We start from the raw sequence: 24,158 nt of genomic DNA, 5'->3' as shown, positions 1-24,158 counted from the left end.
TTCCTGTCTACCTGTGGTGTTCCCCAGGGGTCTAACCTCTCGCCCTGGCTTTTCAACCAATACCTAGCAACTCTCGCCCACTGCATTGCCACTTTCTGCTCAAATTTCCAGTGCTACGCTCACAACACTCAACTCATTTTCAGTCTGCCCTCTGCCACCTCCTCTCCATCTCTCATCTCTGAATGACTAACTGCCATTCAAGATTGGTGTTCCGGCGATGATCTTGGTCTGAATGCCAGCAAGAGGGAGAGCCTCCTCATCGGCACTCCTTCACCATCCTTTCCCCTCACTCTCTGGCCAGCCTCCCTTGGCCCTCCTCATACCCCCACCTGCGAGGCTAAGAACCTCGGGGTCATCTTTGACGCCACCCTTTCCTTCTCCTCCCACATCTCTGAGGTCTCTAAAAAGTCAAATTTCCGACTGCACCTCCTCGGAGGTACTCTGCCTTTCCTCTCCTTCCCCCCAGAAGCTCATGGTATCCCAAGCTCTGGTTCTCTCTAGCTTGGACTATTGTAACAGCCTCTTTCTAAATCTACCTGCCTCTACTCTCCGCCCTCTGCAACTAATCCAGAACAGGACTGCAAGACTTATGCTTGGCCTCAAACCCTGGGATCGTATCTCTCCAGCCCTGAAATGTCTCCACTGGCTCCCAGTGGATGCAAGGATTACATTCAAAACCCTCTGCATTGTCCACAAGGCTTTCTGGGGCCTGGGTCCAAAATACCTTCAGCTATCCCTCTGCAAATACCTCCCCTCTCGAGCTCTTCGCTCCTCAACCTCCAACTCCCTCAGGGTCAGTTGTTTTTCAAAGAAACGAGCTCGGGGTAGATCTCTGTCTTCGGCTGGGGCCTCCCTCTGGAACAGCCTCCCTGCCACTCTAAAACTTGAGGAGAACCATCTCCGGTTCCGGAAGCACCCAAGACCATCCTCTTTTCTTCTGCCTTCGCTCCCCCTCTCCCCGGCTGATCTGTTCTCTCTTGGCACTGTGCGCCTGGCCACCCTCTGTCATTCGGGCCCAGGTAACTGCTCACCCTGCCACCCTCCCGCACTGTCTCCGGGCCACCCCTTGCACTGGGGTCTGTATCTGTACCCATACAGCCCCCCTTTTTCTTCCTACATTTATCAGACCTACCCTGTCGGCTGTCTTAAACCTAGCACTTGCAAATTGCTGGCTGCATTACCACTGTTGGTTGCCTTGATTATTTATTTATTGTTATTTATCTGTTTCTCCTCTGCTTCGCACTTTCCACTTCTCCCTCCCTCCATGCACTTTTCCCCTCCCCCTCTTCCATGCACTTGCGCATTCTCAATGTCACTGGGCCTAGTAAGATCGCTGTTTTGTTCTCCCCTGTTCCCCTCCCTTGCCTTGTCGCGCTCTGAAACACTTGTGTACGAGCGCGATAGAAATAAAATATCTATCAATCAACCTTGTGTGACATTATTCATACCTTACATTCGGACACCTCAATCAAGATTAGGCTATCAATGATGGGTCTGTTGTCTGCGGCAATTGCAACATATAGAGGGTTGAAGCAAGGTTGTATCCTTGCTTCGGCCCTCTAACTTTTTTATACACGATGTGATGCATGCCTTCGCCCAGATTTGTTCGGACTCTCCAAAGATCAAAGGCCTGGTTGTCAAAGCATTGTGGTATGCTGATCTAGTTTTGGTCTCAAAAACCCCTATAGGCCTATAGCTTCTCTTGTCAGCCCTAAGTACTTATTTAGACAAGAATGAGTTGATCATTAATCTGACGTAAACACAAATTGTGCTTTTTGAACCAAGGTTAAACCATAGAGCAAAAATGGATTGGAAAGTCAAGACTGTGAGTGTTGAGATTGTTCCAACCTATCTCTATCTGGGTCTTTTATTTGATGGTTTGCCACATTTTGACTCACAGTTAAACATGCCCCCTCACAAGCTTAACTCAGCCATTTCGCAGACACGGCTTATTTTACATAAATGTGGCACATTTTCTATTTGCCCAGCAGTAACATACTGGCGCCAAAAGGTGATGCCAATAATTCTCTATGGATTAGAGACCAAAAATATTATTTCTGCGTCGTTCCTGAATAAATTAGAGGGGACATTCTGGAGGAGTGTCCTCCCTGTATGCATTCCTGAGCCGTGGCTGCGACATGAGCTGGGTCTCTCCTCATTAGTGTCGGTCTACAAGTGGCGTCTATGTGCTCGATTTCGTAAATGCCTGGTGTATAACCAAAATGATACCATTCTAGCACGCCTTGCTGATTATATGCCATCGTCTTCCCATATGTTTGTTCGTACTTGGACCACATGCATATTCGAAGTGCTGGCGAAGGCCGATGTCACGATTGATACGCTGGTGACCAATCCGGACCAAGCAAAGGCTAAGATCTATGAGAGAGACTGGATAGAGACTAGAACTCAATGCCTTACATACAAGGACTTTAAGGCACATGGTTATGATAAAAAAAAACTTAACATTGTGGAACCATACTTGTTTAGGGCTCCATCTCCGCAACTTAGATCTGTAATACAACGCCTACGATTTAAATTGTACCTAACACAAGATATTCTGGTCAGAAGGAAACTTATTGATCCAAAAGACATCCAGTGTAGATTTTGTTGCGATTTAGACACAAAGGAAACCTTGAACACACATCATTGTGGAATATCCGGCTCTCACAAATTTACGAGCAAGATTTTTCAATAAGTGTTTGACTTATTTTGGTTCAATGTCCCCTGAAAACCGATGGCCAACTATTTTGGAGACCAAAATGATGAGTATTCGAATAGCCACTTTTAACTTTATGAATGCATTGAACATAGGTGTGATCAATGATACTGAGGTCGATTAGCGAACTAGAATAATTATACATCTGTTTGATGATCCTGCATTAGACTCATATTGTCCAAATACGTCTTAACTAGAGGGTTGCTTTACGGAATCGATTATATTAATTGATATCGGCCAAATTGTGTTGTAGATCCTCTGTTTTATTAGGTTCACTTGTTTTTTTATTCAAATTAATCATAATGCTGCATAGTGAACTTTCTTATTCAATGCAGGACTTTTGTGTTTTGTGTTTGTGCTTGTTATTGTTCTTGTTTCTGATGCTGATCTTATTATACCTCATTTGTATCTTTGCTTTTTAATATTGATCTAAGCATGTAGATTTAAAAAAATTGTTGAATTGTTAAGCGTTTAATTTTAAAATGTTTTGAAAGAGTTGAGTTTACTCAGCTGAATTCAAATAAAAAAAATGTTTTAAAAAAAAGACAAAGTGACCTGTCTGATCGTGTTGGTGGATGGTGGCGTTGACAAAGGGGCACATCATCGCAGGATGGTAGCTCCTTTGGCCCCTTTAAGGAAAGAAAGCAAGGAGCAGCGTTCTCACAGAGCCAGCAGTGCTGGCACGCTCCGCTCCCCTTGCACATGTGCTGCAGCTACTTGAGAATCTATTCAAACAAAAGGGGGATTAGATAGACCAAGATATCACCAAGACAGTCACCTGCAGCTTAAAGAACGTGGAGGAGTTGGGAAGTCCAATGTGGCAGATGTGGTTTTCAAAGGAGCAGTACAGACCCATGTAGGACCACAGTACTGCAATTCCAAAGTTCCCAATACGAAATCTATTCTACCATAGGAAGGTGGAAAGGAGGGGCCAAAGGCAAAGCCCTATCAAACCTTAAGGGCTAAGTTAGCAGTTGGTGGCGGTAGGAGGAGAGCTTGTTGGTGCTGGCAGGAGAGAGGAAGAGAAGAAGCCGGGGAAGGAGCTCAAGGCAGGAAACTGGAGAAAAGCTCCTGGAGCCGGAAGAGAGCAGCAGGTAGAAGGACAGACCCCAGAAGGCCAGGGAGGAAAAGATCCAGGAGGTTAGGAAGAGACTGACCCAAAAGGGCAGGAGGACGAAGTCCTAGAGGAGTGGGGGGAAGGAGTCGAAAGGGGTGAAGTATGCGCCCAAAGAGGTGAAGGAGAGAGTGATAACAGGGACTTGGAAAGCCTTCATTGTTTAAGGGGGGTGAAGGAGGTTCCCAAAAGGGAGAGGAAGGTGGTTGGGAGAATAGAGAGCCGGTGTGAGAAAATTGTTTATTTCCTGTTCTTTCCTTGTCCATCTCTCATCACTAAAGTGACGCAAAGTGGGTACAGGAACCACAACAGAGGACATCTGTCAGCTGTTCAAGAAGATGTACTTGATGAGGGAGGCTGTCAGGTGTGGCAGAAGAAAGCACTGTAAGGAAGGGGTGTCAACAGGAGACAAATTACAGAATAGAGACTGATTCCAGGAGCGGAATCAACCAAAGGAAAGCTACTTCAAGTGAGAAAGCTACATTGCAGGGAAAGAGTGGAAGTTTGCTTTGGAAGAGCAGAGCAGTGTAGGCAAACCACAGTGGGGGGGCATTCAGAGGAGAGAGTGCAGAAGAATGCAAGTGAGGATGGAAACTGGGAGGCAAAGAGACTTCAGGGACAAAAATAAGACTTGTTGGGAGGAAGACTGGGAGAAGGCCAGCCGCAGGTGAGAGACTGAGAGGTGAAAGTGAACAAGCAGAGGAGAACAGCATGGCAGAAGAGATTGCATGCCGCACTCAAGTAGGATAAGAAATAGGGTGGAGAGTGCTGATAATGTAATGAGTCACTAAACGTCATTTGGTGTCTGAAGCAGAAGGGAGACTGCATGGAGTGTGTGGTGAGCAACATTGTACCACCACTCATCAGCTATTTTGCTTTTAGCTCCCAGTACTCGTCACACTACTTTCTAGGGCATGCACCTGCTCCACAAGCCATCTTCTAGGCAGCAACTGTAGCAGGATCGCCCTCTGCCAACCCTACATTCTTCCTCTGCTAGTCACACCCCGAGGCCTACTCTTCTAGCAGCAGGCAAACATACATAACGCTGTCACAGTTTGCCAATTGACAGGCAGCTCTGGGACATGTGTTTCAATTTAGATTCCAGTCTCAGAGGTATGTCACACAACGGACGAGTTTGATCGACAAACAGGCCAGACAATACATTTTTGTTAAGAACTGGTTTTATTACTAAATTTGTACAAGACTGGCCAAAGTAAACAAAAAGGGTCAGATTCACAAAAAGTATAGCAAATGAAAGCAGCGCAGAGAATGCGCTCGTTTAATTTGCACTACTTTTAGAAATGCACAGGTCGCCTTATTCTCAAAGGTGACCTGCACATTTCAGGAGGGGCTGGACAGTAGTGCAAAGATGCCCCCCCCTGCATACAGCGCTCCCAGATGATAATGTATCAGAGGCTCCATTTCCTGGAAGTGCTTTTCACAGAGATGGGACGTCTCTGTGAAATTCTTAAACAAGAAAAGAGCATTTCCATCCCTGTTTGGGGGATGGAAATGCAAGTGTGACAGCTCAGAAAGGATTCATGTCATGATTTGTGCTTCTTCTTGCCTGTTCCCAACAGGCGCTGGGTGATCACCCACATTTCTGTGCATTAAAAAAAGCATCCTGTTTGTGGATTTGGGATGCGCTTATAAATGTGCACAAACACCCCCTGATGTGTGCAAAGGGGAGGAGGGCTACTGAATGGGTCAGATGCCCTTTGTGAATCGGTCACTCCTTTTTTTGGCCCAAGTGATGAGAAGTGCTAACGTGCCTCATCACTTGCGGCAAAAAATGTTTTGGGAATCTGCCCATATCCTCTGAACTAAAGGTTGTCAGGATGGGTAGAGTGGTGCTCTGGTAAAACATACACAAAACCAAGTGTTTCTCGGGAAAAGACAAATGTTCCACCACTGCTCTGTAAATCCAGGGGCAGGATGACTCCCAGCAAATCACATAATATTTGTGAGCCCACAGTCCTGGGATCCAAGGGGTTCCTGAAGCCTATTTTAGACCCTCCTTGGGGTGTCTTCTCTGAGTTTTCAGTCCCAGGTTTAAGGTTTCCTGCACCTTGTTTGCTTTCCACAGTTCAGGGTCTTTTTTGCGTGGCCCTTCGTGCTGTACTTGGAGCCTGTGGGTGGATTCTGTAGGTGGGGGTGTAAGATTCCGGCTTTCTAAGATGGATTGAAGCCAGAGAGTGACAGGAGGCTGTCTAATGCTGGGAGATGGCTCCCCACTTCTTAACTCTCTGTCAGGGTTCGAACTCCTCCAGCCACTTGCTCCAATCCTTCTCTCCTCCAGAGTGTTTAGCCTCAATGTTCACTCCTACAATGCTTGTTTTCTTCATTAGCTGCCTTTCTAGGGGTAGCCCTTTTTGTATGTGGGTCTACTACCTTCTCTTCACTCAAATTCCCCATCTACACCTCTGGGAACTACCTCCTCCCCTGGTCCTTTGCTGGTCTTTGCTTCCACCTCTTCACTTCCTTCTGCTTCTTCCTAGAGGTTACCCATGGTGTCTCCCTAATTACTTTCCAACAACTCCTCTTCAAGCTTCTGGAGGTTTCTCCACTGCTCCACCTCTTTCAAAAAATAGAACATGTAGTGGGCAGCCATGGGTGAAGGTAATTTACAGTCACAGTCACCAAGCAGGAGGGAGGAATGTTACCTAATGGACCATCACAAATACAGCACGGGCGAAGGTGGTGCGGGGTGTCGAGCTACTGCAACGGGAGACTCTTTGGTAAGGTGAGGCGGCAGACTGGAATAGACTGGAGGCCTGAGATTGAGCAGTCCGGCGCAGCTGCTGCAGCAAGGGGGATGGGGTTGATCAGCTCATTTTCTGAATGCAAATGGGGCATTGCTGAGGCTGAACATGTAGGGGACTCATGTAATCTGCTGCCACAGTTGGGGTCCAAGGAACGATCTATGCCGGTGAGCTCCGTTCCTTTTTGTCCTGACCTGCAGACTCCAACTCAGAACATACTCCACACACTTTCAGATTCACACTGGGGCCTTGGATTAAGATATGGGAACATTCCACTAGAAATGCCCACCAGACTGACGCACCCCTGCCTGCCCCCACCAGAGTTCATCCTCACGTACTCCAAACGATTAACCCTAGCTCACCACTGCTGTCCCCAGGCTTACTTAAAAAGTTCCAAATATGTCTGCAGACAAATTGGTAAGATACATGTGAAAAGAGTTTCCCAGACATAAGAGTGAAAGGAAGTCTTTTTACTATGTCTAGCATGAATGTTACATGTCTCCAAACACTAGTTTGAATTACTGGGTATCTAGGGGCCGACGTCTTGAATGTGTTCATGCATATCAAAATATAATGCATTAAACACCTGCAAACACCAAAACTATTCTTTAATACCTTTCGTTGGATCAGAATGCATTCACTGTATCCGTTATTTCCCTTCCTTTGACACCACCTTCAAGGTGTGCACATCTACACAGCTGAACGGCACTTTTAGTGCAATGGACAATAGTGAAGCACACCCATTTACAATGCTTTTACAGCAAATCAATAGCGTCTGTTGTGATTTATGCTCCGAGCACAAAGCCATAATATACGTGTGGAAGAAAACGTGTACTATGCATTTTATGATGAACCATACACTTCTATTTCATGTACTAGTTGCACTATTACATTTTCCAAACTCTTCACTGTTGAGGTGCCCGCTAATGCTTTTTACAGGTGAAGTCAGGATTTGAGGCAAATGTGTTCCCATTGTGTAAAGCACAGACAATGGCGCTTCATGACACTGGTCAGCTCTGACTCACTTTGCGCGGTGGATAAAGGTCAGAGCCTCATCGCCAAACTCGTGCTGCAGTGGGCGCGTCAGATTTGGGGTCGAAGCATTAGTCCACGAAGGGCCGACCGTTGCGCATGACATGGGTAGCCCTGCTGTTCTTGGTCACAATCCAGACTGGGCTTGCAGACATCACTGGCCTTTGCATGGTCTGAAGGGGATAGGCAAGGAAGCAGGTTCCCATACTGAGCTGGGCACAGCTTGACAAGTTGGACTGTATTGTGTGCACAGGGAGGTGATTCTGCACCCAGCATACATCCGACCCCCGACCACCCCTCCACCCCCTCCCCCCCCACATGCTCAGATCCCCTGGATAAAAGGGAGCTTACCTTCTCAACAATGAATGCAGAAATACCATGCGACGGGTTCTGGGCATTATGCTCCGTTTTGGCATAAACGATTAAAACACTGGCATCCGGCCCATTGGTGATCCAGAACTTGTTGCCATTCAACACATAATAATCACCTAGAAAAGAGAAAAGGCTTAACATTTCCTGGAACAATATTCTTTCCATAGAGTCAATCTGTGGTCATTCTTGCTTTTGTCTTTCTGAATCACATCCAAGCCCTTTTAACTCAAGTCATGCTTACCCAGCTCCGGTCAAAGCCCTATGCTTGGAACCAAACTGAGTCCTTTGCAATGAAAAGTATTAACAGCAAAATCTTTAAAGATGCTTTGAAACAAACACATATATTGTCAACCCTTAAGAAATGTCTCAAGTTAAACCAATGTTTTCACAAAAAGCTTGAATGCACTAGCCACTTGTTCATCCAAATACCCAAAATTCCTGCTACAATTAATCAATAGCTGTGGTAACATTGACCGTTTATTTATTTATGTTACTATTTGTACAGCGCACCACAGCCCTTAGGCATCGCCATTAGTGCATGAAGGCACCCAGCAGGAAATTCGAGGAAATGGCTCAAATCCAAGAGGTTGATTTTGCCAGCCTCATCCACTACAAGGGTTACCACAATGCAATCAAAATGTTATGCAGATTGCATGCTTGTAGCCCTAAATATTAAAAAACTTTTCAGAATTCCTGAGGGACTTTCCAAGTGGGGGCACATTAAATCAGACCCACAGGCCTCAGAAATGCTGGCTGAAGAATTGTCCACTTTCTGAAGCAAAGACAGTATTCAACAAAGATTTCTCCCAACCACCAATACGGTGTAGCACCCCTCGCCCCTCCGCCAACCAGGTTTTCATGCGTTCACGCTATTACGAAAGAAAAAAGGCATTAAAACGGAGCAACACCTGAAGGCCCAAAGTGCCTCTGGAGTCTTGTTGACATACAGAATGTCTTTTTTTCAGGGATCTAGTACAATACTTAAAATCAATGTTCCATGATGTGCACATTTAAATCCACCAAGAGACCAGGGCAAAAATGACTGGTTCCCCATGAAACATGGCAGCTAGCAAGAACTCACCACAGAAAATCAGACCAAACCTCCAAGTGAGGGAATGATAGTAGCCTGCCCCTTTGCTGAATAGGAGCATTCTAGGTGCAGACCAGACCCCAAGCGAGGGAATGACGGTAGCCTGCCCCTTTCCTGAATAGGAGCATTCTAGGTGCAGACCAGACCCCAAGCGAGGGAATGACGGTAGCCTGCCCCTTTCCTGAATAGGAGCATTCTAGGTGCAGACCAGACCCCAAGCGAGGGAATGACGGTAGCCTGCCCCTTTCCTGAATAGGAGCATTCTAGGTCCAGACCAGACCCCCAAGCGAGGGAATGCCAGTAGCCTTCTCCTTTCCTGAATAGGAGCATTCTAGGTGCAGACCAGACCCCAAGCGAGGGAATGACAGTAGCCTGCCCCTTTCCTGAATAGGAGCATTCTAGGTGCAGACCAGACCCCAAGCGAGGGAATGACAGTAGCCTGCCCCTTTCCTGAATAGGAGCATTCTCGGCATCAACTGATTCCAAACCTTTAAGCCAATGGGCTGAAATGGACTAGACGGCACGAATCCCATGAGAGGAGAATCCCACAGGAAAGAAGGCCATTGACTCTCAAAGATGTCAAAGTACAATCCTGCTGTGTAGGCGCAGATTTATTTGCCCACACCAAGTGTTCGGGCATGGAGGGCTCTAGATGGCAATGTCTTCAGAAAGAGCAGGGCGTGATCGTGGTGCGAATGCTGGGTCTGGGCAATGCTGCATGGGCATCCCACAAGCGAGGCAGGGTAACTGCTGTTACCATCGGCAGCTGGGAGAGGGCAGCCCCAACCCCCCGCGCCTGCCCCTCTCCTTCCCCCCCAGCTACGGAGACACGCAGTCTCGGCGGCACAAAAGCCATGGAAGAGTAAGGTGCGAACAGTCATCACACCCTTCCTCCAAACAGCAAGGCGCCACGCGCCATAAGGAAACAACCATCAGGCAGGCCCCAGGTTCAAAGATCTGCCCCCACCGGGGGGGTCAGACAGTTGGCTATCCGGCCGGGGGCTGCGACAACAGCAGCCCCCACCACATACACAACAAAGACCCAGGGCCTCCCTGGGTCCTATAAATGAGAGCAGCATGCTCAGAGTAAACACAATCCGTGTGTGGATTGTGAATTGGGACCCAAGCAAACATGAGGTTCACTGTTTACTCAGTGTCTTCCAAATCTTCTTGCTTCTTTAGCAATTCTTGAAGTTCGCTGTACATCGCAGTGTCTTTTCCTTCCTGAACACTGTACTGTTCAAACCAATTGCAATGCAGTTTTAACGAAGGAAGAAAACGGCAACCGAACGGCCAGTGCGGACGCTGTCAGTTTCAACATTTTCGGCATAGATCGAAAAGCGAGCGACGAGCGTGTCCAAGCCACAGCAAACAAGACGCGTGCTGCGGAATTATCCACAAAACCAGTGCGAACGAAGGAGAGCGGCACACGAACAGCACGGCGCGGACGGTTTTCCGATTCAACATTTTACAGGTGAGCCACCGCGCTGGGGCTACGAGGGAAGAAAAAAATAGACATTTATGTCCAGGAGAGATACATTGCATTTACAGTGGACCAAAACCCCCGCGTTATAAGGCAGACGGGGCAAGATAACACAATCCAATTTTAAATTTGGCACAGTCACAAACCAGCTTGGGAGCTCGTCTTTGCTTGACAGCCACACAGAGCTGGCGAACACATTGCCAAGCTCGGCGGGCCCAAAGACTACAGATTTAAAATTATTTCGGTAATATTGCAGGGCGATCCCACAGCGAAACCAATTATTTAAATCCAGTAAATCAAGCCTGGGGGCTACCCAATTTTCAGAAACCCGGGCAAGAAGGCACAGTCAAAAGTTACCCAGCACGGGCAACAAATAGAACAAGCGCAAAGAACTCGCTGATAACAACGGTTTTAACTCTGTGATAAAACCCTTTTTTTCTTTTTCCTATAGCAGGCATAGAAAAACATGGGCCCCAAACGGAAAACACGGGCACCCCCAACACCGGCGCAGAAGCCCAAATCACCACAATTGCTAGCAGCCATTGAAGCGGCAGAGCACAACGGATGGGCATGGGTTAGAGAAAACATGTACGGCCTACCCAGGGAAGGAATTACCAGACCACCCAGCCAGGAGGAGGTCCCTGCACCATTGAAAAAGAGAAAAATATCCGAAGACGCCAGAAAAGGTACCAAACAATTGTCAAAATTATGCGAGAATATGGCGGAATTGCAGCAACTAATGGTAGAAATAAGGGGGAAACAGACACCGCCCGCAAGGGAGCCTGGGGCCTCAAACCCCCCCATCACAATAGAACCTCCCATAACGGTTGTCAATCCACCCGTAACACCACCTATAGCAACTCCGCCACAACAAGTTCAGCAGTTGCCAATAGCGGCCACAGCTATAAATGCAACAGCCTCCACAACTCCAGCAACTGATCCAACAGGTGCCCTAAAAGCATGGACAATGCCAGGCGCAGACAGCCCAGGCGCGACAGGGACACCCGGCAGCAATACAACTGACAATATATAAATCTGTAATGCGCAAGTAGAACAAAAAATGAAATCTTTCCAAACAGAGATATTAAATAGATACAAAAGATGCCTGGCATGGAACATTGATACCACAATCAAAGAAGCCATATGGGCCAAAGAGTTTATAAAAATCTTTTCCCTAATAGAAGCACAGCGCAAAGGGAAAGACGCTTTTAGAGATCCCAAAAAAATAGAAGAGAAAGCCATTGCCAGGAACGCCCGGGTCGAGCAAAACTGGGACAACTGGTTACAGGCTTTTGCCATACTAGCAACAATATATGAAGAAACATTTCCCATGGATGGTAGAAAGATCTGGGCATATGTTGATAAAATAAGGGAAGTAAAAGTAACACAGAAGGGGAAGACATGGCTTGCATACGACATCAGATTTAGGAGGAGCATGTCAGAAAGACCGGCCATTGAGTGGGATGAAGTCCAGAACGATTTATACACCCTCAACGCCGAACCTCCCCAGGAAGAAGATACCATGCATTCTTCCAAAAATAGCAAAAATTCGCAAGTAAGCAAAAAGGGGAGCAGCCCTTTCGGAGGAACCAGCCTTGGGCGGCGAAAAATAATGCCCACAGACAGAACAAACAGCAGGCTGGCAAATCCAACATCCCATGCAGACATTTTGGGAAAAACCAGTGTACATGGGGCAAAGAATGCTGGTACAAACACGCCTGCACAAACTGCAACGGCGACCATGCAACAAGCAACTGCACCAGACTACCAGCCAAGAAAGAATGATATCCCAGTTTTAGAACCAGGACTAACGCCCATCAACCCGGGCAATTTTAGGGACGCCCTAAACAGCTACCCAGACACAGAAACCAGCAGGATAATATCACAGGGTTTCACCAAAGGTTTTTTTTATCCCATTTAAGGGCTCTGGGTCACAAAACATCCCGATGAATCTAAAGTCAGCCAGGGACAACCCCCAGATAGTAGAAACCAAAATCAAGAAAGAACTGCAACTGGGCAGGGTAGCAGGTCCTTGGGATGCCATGCCTCTAAAGGACTATTTAATATCTCCACTAGTCCTGGTTCCCAAAAAAGAACGAGGAAAAATGAGACTAATCCATCACCTATCCTACCCCAAAGGCCATTCTTTAAACAATGGCATCCCACACACAGAATCCCCTGTAACTTACACGCATTTCCAAGAAGCGGTAAGGCTCATACAAGAGTGCAGCAGAAACGCCTTGATGGCGAAGCTGAACATCGAATCTGCTTTCAGACTTTTGCCAGTCCACCCAGAGTCACAACAGTGGCTAGGTTTCACTTTTAACAACAAATTCTACGTAGATAAATGCCTTCCCATGGGGTGCGCAGTATCCTGTGCACTATTTGAGCAATTCAGTTCCTTTTTTCAATGGGCTTTCCTAAAGCAGAGACCAGGGACAAAAATAGTACATTACCTAGACGATTACATGGTCATAGGGCCACCAAAATCCAAGGAATGCGGCCAGGCTTTAGCAAACCTGGAGCACATGGCCGCGCAGTGGGGAATTCCCCTAGCGAGGGAAAAAACCACCAAACCAGACACAAACATAATCTTCCTAGGCATCGAAATAGACTCAGCAAAGGGGCTCTGCAGAATCCCCAAAACAAAAATGACAGAACTCCGGGCTAAAATACAAAACCCGATAATGAGAGATAAGGGGACTGTAAAGGAAATACAATCCTTAGCAGGCAGCCTCAATTTCGCATCCAAAATAATACCTCAAGGGAGGATATTTTCCAGAAGCCTGGAGTTCAAAATCAAATCACTCACCAAACCACACTTGCATATCCGGCTAGGCAGAGAGGTGAAACAGGACCTGGAAACATGGGGAAAATTCCTCAGAGATTTCAACGTGTCTTTACTTTGGCAAACGCCTTTTAACACCCGGTCTAACAGGGTCCTATACACCGACGCAGCTGGGAGCAAGGGGTTTGGAGCCATACTAGACTCCGAATGAGTGGCAGGACATTGGCCCAATTCATGGCAAACAGCAGGGTGGACAAGAAACATCACCTTACTAGAAATATTCCCCATCTGGCTAACATTACACATCTGGGGCAGGCGACTAGCAAATACGAAACTTTTGATTTGGTGCGACAACATGGCTGTAGTGGGCTCCATAAACAGAAGGTCTACGAAATGCCCTTTAGTACTAAATGTATTACGAGCCATTACAACAGTCACACTACAGGTAAACGTTGTACTCAAAACGAAGCACATTTCAGGGGCAGATATTAACAATGCTGATGCCTTATCTCGCTTCCAGTGTACAAGATTCCGAGAGCTAGCGCCGCACGCCCAAGAACAGATGACGCCAATACCAGCAGAATGCTGGGCAATAATGGGAAGACAAGAATAATGGCATCAACGCCAACGCCAGAGAGCACAGGCCGGGATGCCCAACGAAAACTAGGCACCTCGAAAACGGGTGCCAACCACACATTAGCATCAACGCCAGCACCAGAGTGTGCAGGCCGGGATGACCAATACAAAGCAGGCACCTCTAAAAGGGGTGCCAGCAACACATTGGCATCAACGCCAGCGCCAGAGAGCCCAGGCCGGGATGCCCAACGAAAACCAGGCACCTCAAAAACGGGTGCCAAAAATACATTGGCATCAACGCCAGCACCAGAGAGTGCAGGCCGGGATGACCAATACAAAGCAGGCACCTCTAAAAGGGGTGACAGCAACACATTGGCATCAACGCCAGCGCCAGAGAGCCCAGGCTGGGATGCCCAACAAGAATCAGGCACAACAACAACGGGTGCCAGCAACCTCACAGGCTTCCTAACAGAGATGGAAGAGAGGGCGGTGGCAAGCACCACAGCAACACAGTACAGTAAGTGTTTGCAAACAGTATTCAAAGCCACAGGTTTAAACCACGTAGAAATAATAACGATTAAAGATATAGAAGTATTTTTAAAATGGGCCCGGGAACAAGGTTTCAAAAGGGATTGGGCCAAAAGACACCTGGTGGCAATCTCATACTTTACGAAAATTCGGGGCGATTCAGACCCCACCCAGAGCACACTCATTTCTTATGCAATGAAGGGATGGGGCAGATTGGAGAGGCCGCAAGTGGACACCCGCCGACCCCTTGATTTCACCAAACTGGTACAGATAGCAAGCCATTTGGAAGCCATATGTTGGCACCCTTACGAGATAATGTTATTTAAAACAGCCTTTTTTCCTAGCCTTCCTCAGGGCTTTCCGGGTAGGAGAACTCATCGCTTCCAGCACCAAGGACACAAACGGCCTGGGCGTCATGGAAATCTGGGTGCGACAGGAGAGTGTTAATATAGAAATGCAGCAGTCGAAAACGGGTGAAAAAAGAACCATCAATATTTGTTGCATCAACAAGGCAACAAACTGCCCGGTGTGCATCACCAACCTCTATTACGCACAACAACCTAAAGTGGGCGGAGTTTTTTAATCCACATGAATGCATCGGCCCTAAACCGCTACCAATATAAAGGAGTGCTGATGAAAGCAATCAGCAGAGCAGGGTGGGATACCAAACATTTCGGCACTCATTCCTTCAGGATAGGTGCCGCCACCGCTGCATGGCAAGGAGGTTTGGCACTGCAACTACTAAAAAACATAGGGGGATGGAAGTCAGACTGTTATAAAAGATATATCAGACCGCAACAGATATAGCCATCCGCCCGCATAATATTGTCTTCCTTTTCCCTCCCTCCCACCACCACAGAAACAACAGGCGAATTGAGGACCACACTCCGATCAGCATGGATAGTTGGCCACTCATTCGTTTTCAGGACAGGCAGATGGGCAGAAGAAACTAAAGATGGGCCACCTTTCAGAAACACCATTACGTCATGGTGGGGATACAGAGGCCTACGTTGGGCGGACGTCCACGAAACAGTAGCGGAACTGGTGGCATACAGGGACCCACCAGAATTCCTGATCATACATCTAGGGGGCAACGACCTAGTCAACACAGTTAGACGCACCCTATGCAAAGAAATGTGCTCCTCCCTAGCAGCCATTGCGCACAACTGGAGGGGTACCGAAATATATTTCTCAGCCATCTTACCAAGAAAGAAATGGCTAGCGGTCAATCTGCTACAAATCTATAGACATATCCAGAAGAAAACTGAACAGGTCCATAGAGAGATTCTGTATGACTAGAGGACTGGGTTTCATAAAACACCCAGCCATTACACTAGGCAACCCAGACCTTTTTCTCGACGATGGCACCCATCTGTCTAGCCTGGGCATGGAGCATTTTCACCGGGAAATCTATACAACTCTTGCACACAGGGGCTTTCACTAGGGCATACTCTTGGGGGAACACGGCCAGCCGGGAACCTGCCCGTGTGTGGCGGCACGGGTCAGAGGGGGTAACCTCAGGACCCGGTGCCCAAAAGTATGATACCATCATGATATGTGATATTGTTATCGTCATAACCCATATCTGTACAATAAAATCCTATGGCCTTTTATTGCCAACACTTGTAACAAGTTGTGAGCCTATCATTATGGGTGAGGGTTCGGGGTTCAGGCCATTACTAATGCATGCATATGGGTTCAGCAGTTATATCACATCCCACATTGGCGACTGGGAGCTGTCTGGTTAGGATGAGGGGAATAGCGAGGCGTCTTCCAGGAGATGCGATGTGGCAGTTCATAAAGGAACCATCTTCCTGGTAAATGCATACATTGCGGCAATTCACCTTGAAAATTAAAGCCACTACTATAAGAGATTGTGTTTTAAAAAGGAGACACTTTGAGGTTATCGCTTTAAAAAACATTTAGTGTTTGAAGCAACTTTGTATGCATATAGCGAACTATAAAACTCTAAATATATCAAGTTTAGGAATCAAGCGGAATTACAGCAAACAAGAAACCTGGGCTGGACTGAAGGGTTTGAATTTGTTTACATGGTGGAGACTATAAACGCGGGCAGCAAACGTTAAAGAACTAGGTTATGGGCGATTAATTAGCCTTAGTCTGGAATGAGATTCAAATGCACGGACCGTCTGGGAGAAAAGGTTATATTATTTTACATGTGTTTTCTTCATTTACATAGAATTTCGTCTACTAGTTTTCCTTTATTATTTTATTTACAAGAGATGCGTCATTCAATGCCACTGAAAGTTGCCTCCGTTTTTGCATTTCATGACTACAGGTGGTCAGTAATCGCAATGGGCAGATCAATGAACGATACATTTCTTGAACAAGGTATTCAAAGGCACACAGGAAAGTAGTTATGTTGAAATTACATTTTAGGTTCGGAGAGGAGCCAGGTCTTGCGTCTTTTTCCAAAATGAACTGCCTCCTGCTGCCCCCATGTTCAATATTACCACCAGATGTGTCAGGCTCCCGGCCGCCCTTGGTGCTGACGCCCACCTGGTCCGGCCCAGGAAAGTGTGGGGGGTAGGGTGGTTTAGGGGGGAAAGGGATCTCTGAACTCACCGCCCGAGCAGGGGGGTGGGGGAGATGGTAGCGTCATCAGGGGGTGATGCTGGGCCAAGACACGGCCAAGGAGTCCCCATATAAGGGCGGCAAGCGCGTAGGGGCAGCCTCTGTGTCCTGCTCCTCGATTGAGACTGAAGGGGTGGGTTAGGATGCCACGCCTGGAGCAGAATCCTAAGGCATGGCAGATAAACTGAACACCTGGAAGATAACTCCTGACTTTATGTATGTTTAATAAAGTTTGATGTGCAATTTCAACTTTCACTCAGCCAACTGGTCCTGCCTCTCATTTGGGTTTAGGGGGTGGGTGGTTGGGGGTCGGGGGTCGGAATCACAAAGGGAAGAAGGGAGGGAGAGAATATGAACATGGACAAGATGGGTGAATGACTGGAGAATGTGGGGACGGGCCCCTGATGCAGGGTTTTGGCGCTAAGCGGAGGATGCACTCACCAAAGAAATGACCTCACTGAACAGTGTGCGTGAAGAAGACTGACCACACGATCACAGGCAAGCAGAGACGCTGCAAAGTGTATTGACCACTGGAGAAAAAACTGTGAATCACTAGTGCAGGAATTCCAGGTGCAGAGGTGCCAAGAACAGGTACTTTGCACCTGCTACCTTAAGCAGGTATATATGTAATCACATATGTAGACCGTGGCCAGATGTAATAAATAGGTTGAATAAGGATGCACAACACACACTGGAAATCCACTGCACCAAACAGCTCACCAGAGTGCATAGTATTTAGGATGTAGCTACAGTTATAAGATCCAGCACACTTGGATGCCAAGCTGCTCCGTGCATATGGCTATGCACGAGGAACAATACGCCATGACGCCTCAATGCTAGGGCAGTCATTCCTTAACCAGAGCAGGCAGCATTACTTTACGCAGCAAGAAGGAATGTCATACGCTCTGTGTGAGGTGCAGGCTTGTCGGTGCAATGGTTTAATCAGCCCCCGGGGCCTCCGTGGTAGGGCCTTGCCCCAGTACCTCAAATAAGCCACACGGACACAAGACTCGTCTCATCGGGGTCCCTATCACATCCCTCCTTTTTCATAACAAAAATCAAACACAGCTTTTCAGCAACAGTCATTGTCAACATGACAGACTTTAAAGTGGTAACATACCAAACAGTGGTAGGCCCAACGTGGGCAATAGTGGGTGACTCAGTCCTTTCAGATCTGGGTGCCCATTATGTAGGCTCTGAATTGCACTGGGCATTTCCGGCTACCTCTGCGGGGGCATCTCTCGGCCGCCGGTGTCTCCCTGGCCTCGCCTTCCACCTCATCTGGTGTGGCCACTGCCTCTACCGCACTCTCTTCAGGAATTTGCTCCCTGTTGGCGGTCCGGGACAGAGAAACTTCCACCCGTCAATCTCTCAGCTTCTCTCCCCTTCCCGCCTTCCGAAAAAAAACTGGAGTTCCCAGTCACAGTTCCTCTTTGGTCGGCAGCAGTCACCATTGAGCCCTTAATCTGGACAACTCCCATAGCAGAGGGCTCGTAAGTGAGGAACAGCTTTCCTTCAGGATGACAGTTACGTACCAGAACCGTGTCAGCCACCTCTATGTCCGGTGGTTTAAGATGTCATCGGATGTTTTCACCCTCATTACAAGCTCTTCGGTCTTCCAACGTCTTGTTGTCATTAATTGTGCCTGGCGGCTGACCTTCAGTCTCTGGGAGAAGACCTCTTGGACATCTCCTGAAGAGTGCCTCAGCCGGCGGCACCCCCATAGATTGTGGAGGGGTGGTGTTGTACTTTTAGAAACTGGTAAAGAGTTCTCCTCAGTTCGTTCCCCTGCCCTTGGGTCACGCAGAACACTTTATTTAGTGTTCTCATGAAGCGTTCAGCCTCTCCATTTGCCTGAGGCGATCCTGGTGTCACCCTCCTGTGTGTAATGATACAGTCCGCCATGAATTCTGCAGTTTCCCCCATGAAATGGCGGTCCATTGCCCGAGCAGATCATTCTGGGGAAGCCGTGTGTAGCAAATACCTTCTCCATTACCTGTATGATCTGCTCACATGAGGTGGACTCCACCAGCTCGATCTCTGGGTACCTGGACCATTGGTCTATCATTACGAGGAAATACATCCCTCTTCCTGTTGACCCAAAGTAAACGTGGACAACGTCCCATGATTTGTCACTCCTGAGCATGGATTCAATTCTTGGCTCTATGTTGAATGGGGCGGTCACTTGGCACCAGACACTTGCCCATGTGGCCTTCTACTTTTGCTTCCAAGACCGGGAACCAGACCTTTGGTCGCAGTCTCACTTTGTTTTTTTCTGTTCCCTGGTGACCGCAGTGTGCCAACTCCAACACCCTTTCTACCAGTGCATGCGGAATCAATATCTGACAGTCCCATAGTAGTAACCCGTCGCTGACCGTTCATGTCGAACTCGCCATAGATGTTCCAGATCTTGCTGCAGCTCTCGGTTTCTGCGGGCGGTATTGGATAGTACAGCTCTCCACTCACAACTGACCATAAGCTCCTGGATTATTCGAAAACACTCATCCTCTTTCGAGGCCTCTGCCACTTCTTCCAGGGTAAGAGCCACAGGCTTTGCTGCTCCCACCACCAGACGAACCTGCTCCTCAATGTCCACAGGTGTTGCCTCTTGCTCCCCGCCGCACCTGGGGTGCCGTGATAAGTAGTCTGTTGGATTGTGGGCTCCCGGTCTGTAGGTCAGTACAACCACATACTCAATTAGGACAGCATCCAACGTTCAATCATGGGGGCCGGTTTTGATGATGACCCCGCCATGATAGGGAGTAGTATATATACGTGAAAATGCCAGCATCCCCATAATACCGCCCGCGCCTCCCTCTCCATCTGCGAGTATGGTTGTTCGGTGCTGGCGAGTGCTTTGCTGGCATATGCAATCGGCTTCATCTGGCTGTGAGACCACTGCTCCTAGTCCGATCGGACTGGCGTCAACAATAATTTATGATTCTTTCCTCGGGTCAAAGAAGGCCATGGATTACTCGCCTGTGAGTGCCTTTTTGATGGTATCAAAGGCTCTTTGTTCATTGTCGGACCACACCCAGGCCTCGTCTTTCCTTGTCAGCATGCGGAGGGGTTACGAGAGGGTCGCCAGGTTGAGTATGAACCTACCGCAGAAGGTCACCATTCCTAAGAAGTTTCTCACCTCTGACAACGTTTTCTGGTGGTTTCGCCTCCTGGATGTCTCTGACCTTTTGTGGATTATGCCCCTGTCCAGCGGCATTCTCGTCACCAATGTGATGGTTTAATCAGCCCCCGGGACGCCTGTGGTAAGGCTTTGCCCCAGTACCTCAAATAAGACACACGGACACAGGACTCGTCTGATCACGCTCCCGGGGTGCACTCTCGTGTCGCAGGACCGCCCACTTTACTTAAACATACGCGCAACGGCAGAATGCTGCCGTCACGCCGCCTGACACGATCACAGTCAGGTCAAACTGACCACACACAGGACCAGAATTGGACAGCAGGTCGCCCGCCAGACCGCACCGCCCTCACGACATGCCCCTTGTGATGGGGCTTCCCGTGCCTTGGGCCACCCTGTACTAGAACCAAAGCATGCGCATGCAATAAGACGCGGACACGCACGTCTGGTCGTTCCAAGGTCCCGGCGGCAACTGCCTCACGGGCCGTCTTTATTTCTTACACGCATGCGCCACCAGAACGAGGCTAGCGCATGTGCACCTGTAATACGGACATAACATCCCTTTTTTTCTTTAAACAAAACAACAACAACTTTCAACTGCAACACATTCACAGGTACACCGTGAACATTATGAACTTTAACTTTCTGGATAGCGTCTCTTGGGCCACTGACAGTCACCTGTTCAGTCGCCTGAATCTAGAATGTAGTCTTTGAGCCAAACAGGTATGGTGTGGCCTTGTCGCACCGGGTACCTCCTTTCCGCCGGCGAGCTGAGCGGTGGGGTCCCGACTGTCGGTGGTGAATCCAAGGATGGGTCATCCTGCGGTACCTCCGCGTCTTCCACCTGCAGCGTTGGTCTCGTAGGGTCCACTTCGGGAAGCTGCCTGTCAAATCTTTTGAAGAAGGACTGGTTGCGGGTGATGGTTCCTCGTGCATTCGCTGCAGTGATCATAGATCCTTTGACGTGGGTGACTATCCACGGTTGGGGTTCATATGGCAGCGATAGTTTCCCCTCTGGCTTGCGGTTGCGTACCAGTACCGAGTCTCCCACAGCTATGTCCTTTTCTCGCAGTCCTATCCGTTCATTCTCCTTGGCATTGTGGGCTTCTCATTCCCTTCTCACCCGGTCATTGTCTATGATCCCCGTCCCCCGACCTTCTTTCTCCGGGAGGAGGCCCCTCAGACATCTCCCGAACAGAGCCTCGGCCGGAGCCACGCCGGTGGACTGATGCGGTGTCGACCTATATTCTCGAAGAAACTCAAATAGGGTTCTCTTCAGTTCCACCCCACTGTTGGCCGCTATGCGAAATACCTTATTGAGGGTCCTCATGAGCCTTTCGGCCTCCCCATTCGCCCTGGGCCACAGCGGGGACACCTTCCGATGTTGAATGCCCCGTTCTCTCAGATACTGTGCAAATTGGTTCCCAGTGAATGGTGGCCCGTTGTCCGAACAGAGGATTTCGGGGAGACCGTGCGTGGCAAACATCTTCTCTAATGCAAGGATCGTGTGATCTGTGGTGTGTGAGTCAACCAGCTCCACCTCCGGATACCTCGACCATTGGTCTACTGCCACTAAAAAGTACTTGCCCCTCCCGGTTGACCCAAAGTCAGCATGGACTGTGCCCCACGGCTTCTCACTTCGTTCCATGGAATTTATCGGGGGTGCTCTTTCTACGGGGCTGGCTGCCTGACACGGCAAACACCCTTTTATATGCCGCTCAACTAGGGCTTCCAGATCTGGGAACCAAACCTTAGTGCGCAGCCTCGCCTTCGTCTTCGCCACTGCCTGGTGTCCGGTATGCGCCAGTTCTATGACTCAGGCTCGTAGCGACCAGGGTACCACAATTTGCCGGCCTCTTAGTAGCAACCCATCCTCCGAAGTGAAGAGTTCATCACGGATTTTCCACAGTGCCTGAAGATTTCTCTGGGCCCTGTCCTCCCTCCTTGTATTATTCTGTAGAACGCCTCTCCAGTCGCCGCTCTGACTTGCAGCTCTGATGATTTTGAACACCTCGTCGTCTGCCGACTCCTGTGCCATCAGATTTCTGTCCAATGCCACCGGCATGGCGACTGCTACGAATTCTTTGCACTCTGCCACATCCCCTTGCTCACCTTCCCTCCCCCTGTTAGGATGACGGGATAAGTAGTCTGCTGGATTGTTCGTCCCCGGACGGTACACCAACTTGACCCCGTATTCAATGAGGGCTAGCATCCACCTTTCTATCCTGGGAGGAGGTTTCGAGGACACACCCGCTAGGATTGGAAGAAGTGGTTTGTGATCCGTGATGACAGTTACTGGTTTCCCAAGGATGTAAAACCGGAAATGTCTGCAGCCCCATAAAATGGCCAGGGCCTCTCTCTCTATCTGAGAGTAGCGACGTTCAGTCTCCATGAGGGCTTTGCTCGCATATGCAATAGGTAGCATCTCGCCTCTCACGTCTTTCTGCATCAGCACAGCTCCTAGGCCCACCGGACTGGCGTCTACAACCACTTCGGACTCGGCCGCAGGATCAAAATACGCCACAGTGTCTTGATCTGACAATGCCTTCTTTATGACATCGAACGCATCTTGTTCCTTGGTACCCCAGACCCAAACAGCATAATTTTTCGTGAGGGCCCGGAGGGGTTCAGAGAGAGATGCCAAACCCTTGATGAAGCGACCGCAGTAATTCACCATCCCCAGAAAACTGCGGACCTCTGTCGGCGATTGAGGGGGTGCGGCCTCGCTGATGTCTCTGACTTTGTCCGGGTCCGGGGATACACCATTGCCATGAAACACAAAACCAAAAAACTCAATGCGATCTCTGAAAAATTCGCATTTTTCCCAATGTAGGGTAAGTCCAAGATCTTTCAGCCTCTGCAGGGTTGCTTCTAGACGCTTCAGGTGTTCGGCATGTGTGGTGGCCAAAACCAAGATATCGTCACTCATATTTATCACTCCCCGTAGACCCGCCAGTGCACCCCTGATGGCATTCTGAAACACCTCAGCTGCGGAAGAAATCCCAAAGCTGAGGCGCTTAAATTGGTACAGACCCTCATGCGTTGTGAACGTTGTAATGTACCTTGAGTCTGTATGTAACTCCAGCTGGTGATATCCAGCTCTTAAATCAAGTTTCGAGAATATCTTGGCCCCCTGCAGCTCACTGATGATATCATCTATCGTGGGGGTCAAGTGGCGTTCTCTCTTGATGGCCGCATTAGGCAACCGCATGTCCACGCAGATGCAAACCTTGCCCGGTTGTTTGGGCTTAGGTGCCACCACGATCGGCGAGACCCACGGAGTCGGCCCTTCCACCCTTTCGATGATATTCATGTCGATCAGTGCTTTGAGTTCTTCTTCAACCTGGGACCGAAGATGGAATGGAATGCGTCTCTGTTTTAATGCTGTTGGTCGAATCGTTTCATCTATGTGGAGCCGCACTGGTTCCGCTTTTAGTCGGCCAATCCCTTGAAACGTATTCTCAAATTTCTCCAGAAGTGAGTCTATATCCCCTTGATAAATTGCACACGCAAAATGGACCAGATCTAATGCTTCCAAGGCTGCACAACTCAACAGGGTCCGTGACGAAGAACCTTGCCTTGATTGTCTTTCCTTCACGGGCTACAGGAGCTACAAACACCCCTTTGATGGGCAGGGGAGTGTCACACCCGAACGTGAACATTTTCGCTCTCGAATGGTCCAATGCAGGAGGGCCTCGTAGTGTTCGGTAGCCAACACACATACTGAGGCACCAGTGTCTATTAGTACCTGCGTGGGGACTCCTTGAATGTCGACTACACACATCGGTTGTCTTCGTTTTCTCGTCCAAGTCGCCATACTTGAAATGAAAAAGACTTCTTCATCCTCTTCCTCCTCCTCTGCAATGCTGAGTCTTTGGACATCCTGTTCCACTGCAGCGACACCTCGTTGTTTCCTATATCCACCGCTTACCCTCGCGGGTCCCCGCTGTGTGGCAACTGGGG

At 48.6% G+C, this 24,158-nt stretch overlaps 1 protein-coding gene across 1 annotated transcript in view; it reads right to left on the bottom strand.

Annotated features, from left to right (window-relative positions):
- IVD (isovaleryl-CoA dehydrogenase) overlaps positions 1-24,158 on the bottom strand; it is a 919,837-nt gene that overhangs the window by 461,926 nt on the left and 433,753 nt on the right. The window contains exon 7 of the mRNA XM_069637537.1: positions 7,976-8,112. Coding sequence (XP_069493638.1) covers positions 7,976-8,112 — 137 coding nt within the window. The remainder of the gene's footprint in view (positions 1-7,975; positions 8,113-24,158) is intronic.

This window comes from Ambystoma mexicanum, chromosome 14 (assembly GCF_040938575.1).
Source record: "Ambystoma mexicanum isolate Mex_15411 chromosome 14, UKY_AmexF1_1, whole genome shotgun sequence".
Classification (NCBI taxonomy): Eukaryota; Metazoa; Chordata; class Amphibia; order Caudata; family Ambystomatidae; genus Ambystoma; species Ambystoma mexicanum.
This window is presented reverse-complemented; position numbering and strand designations above follow the sequence as displayed.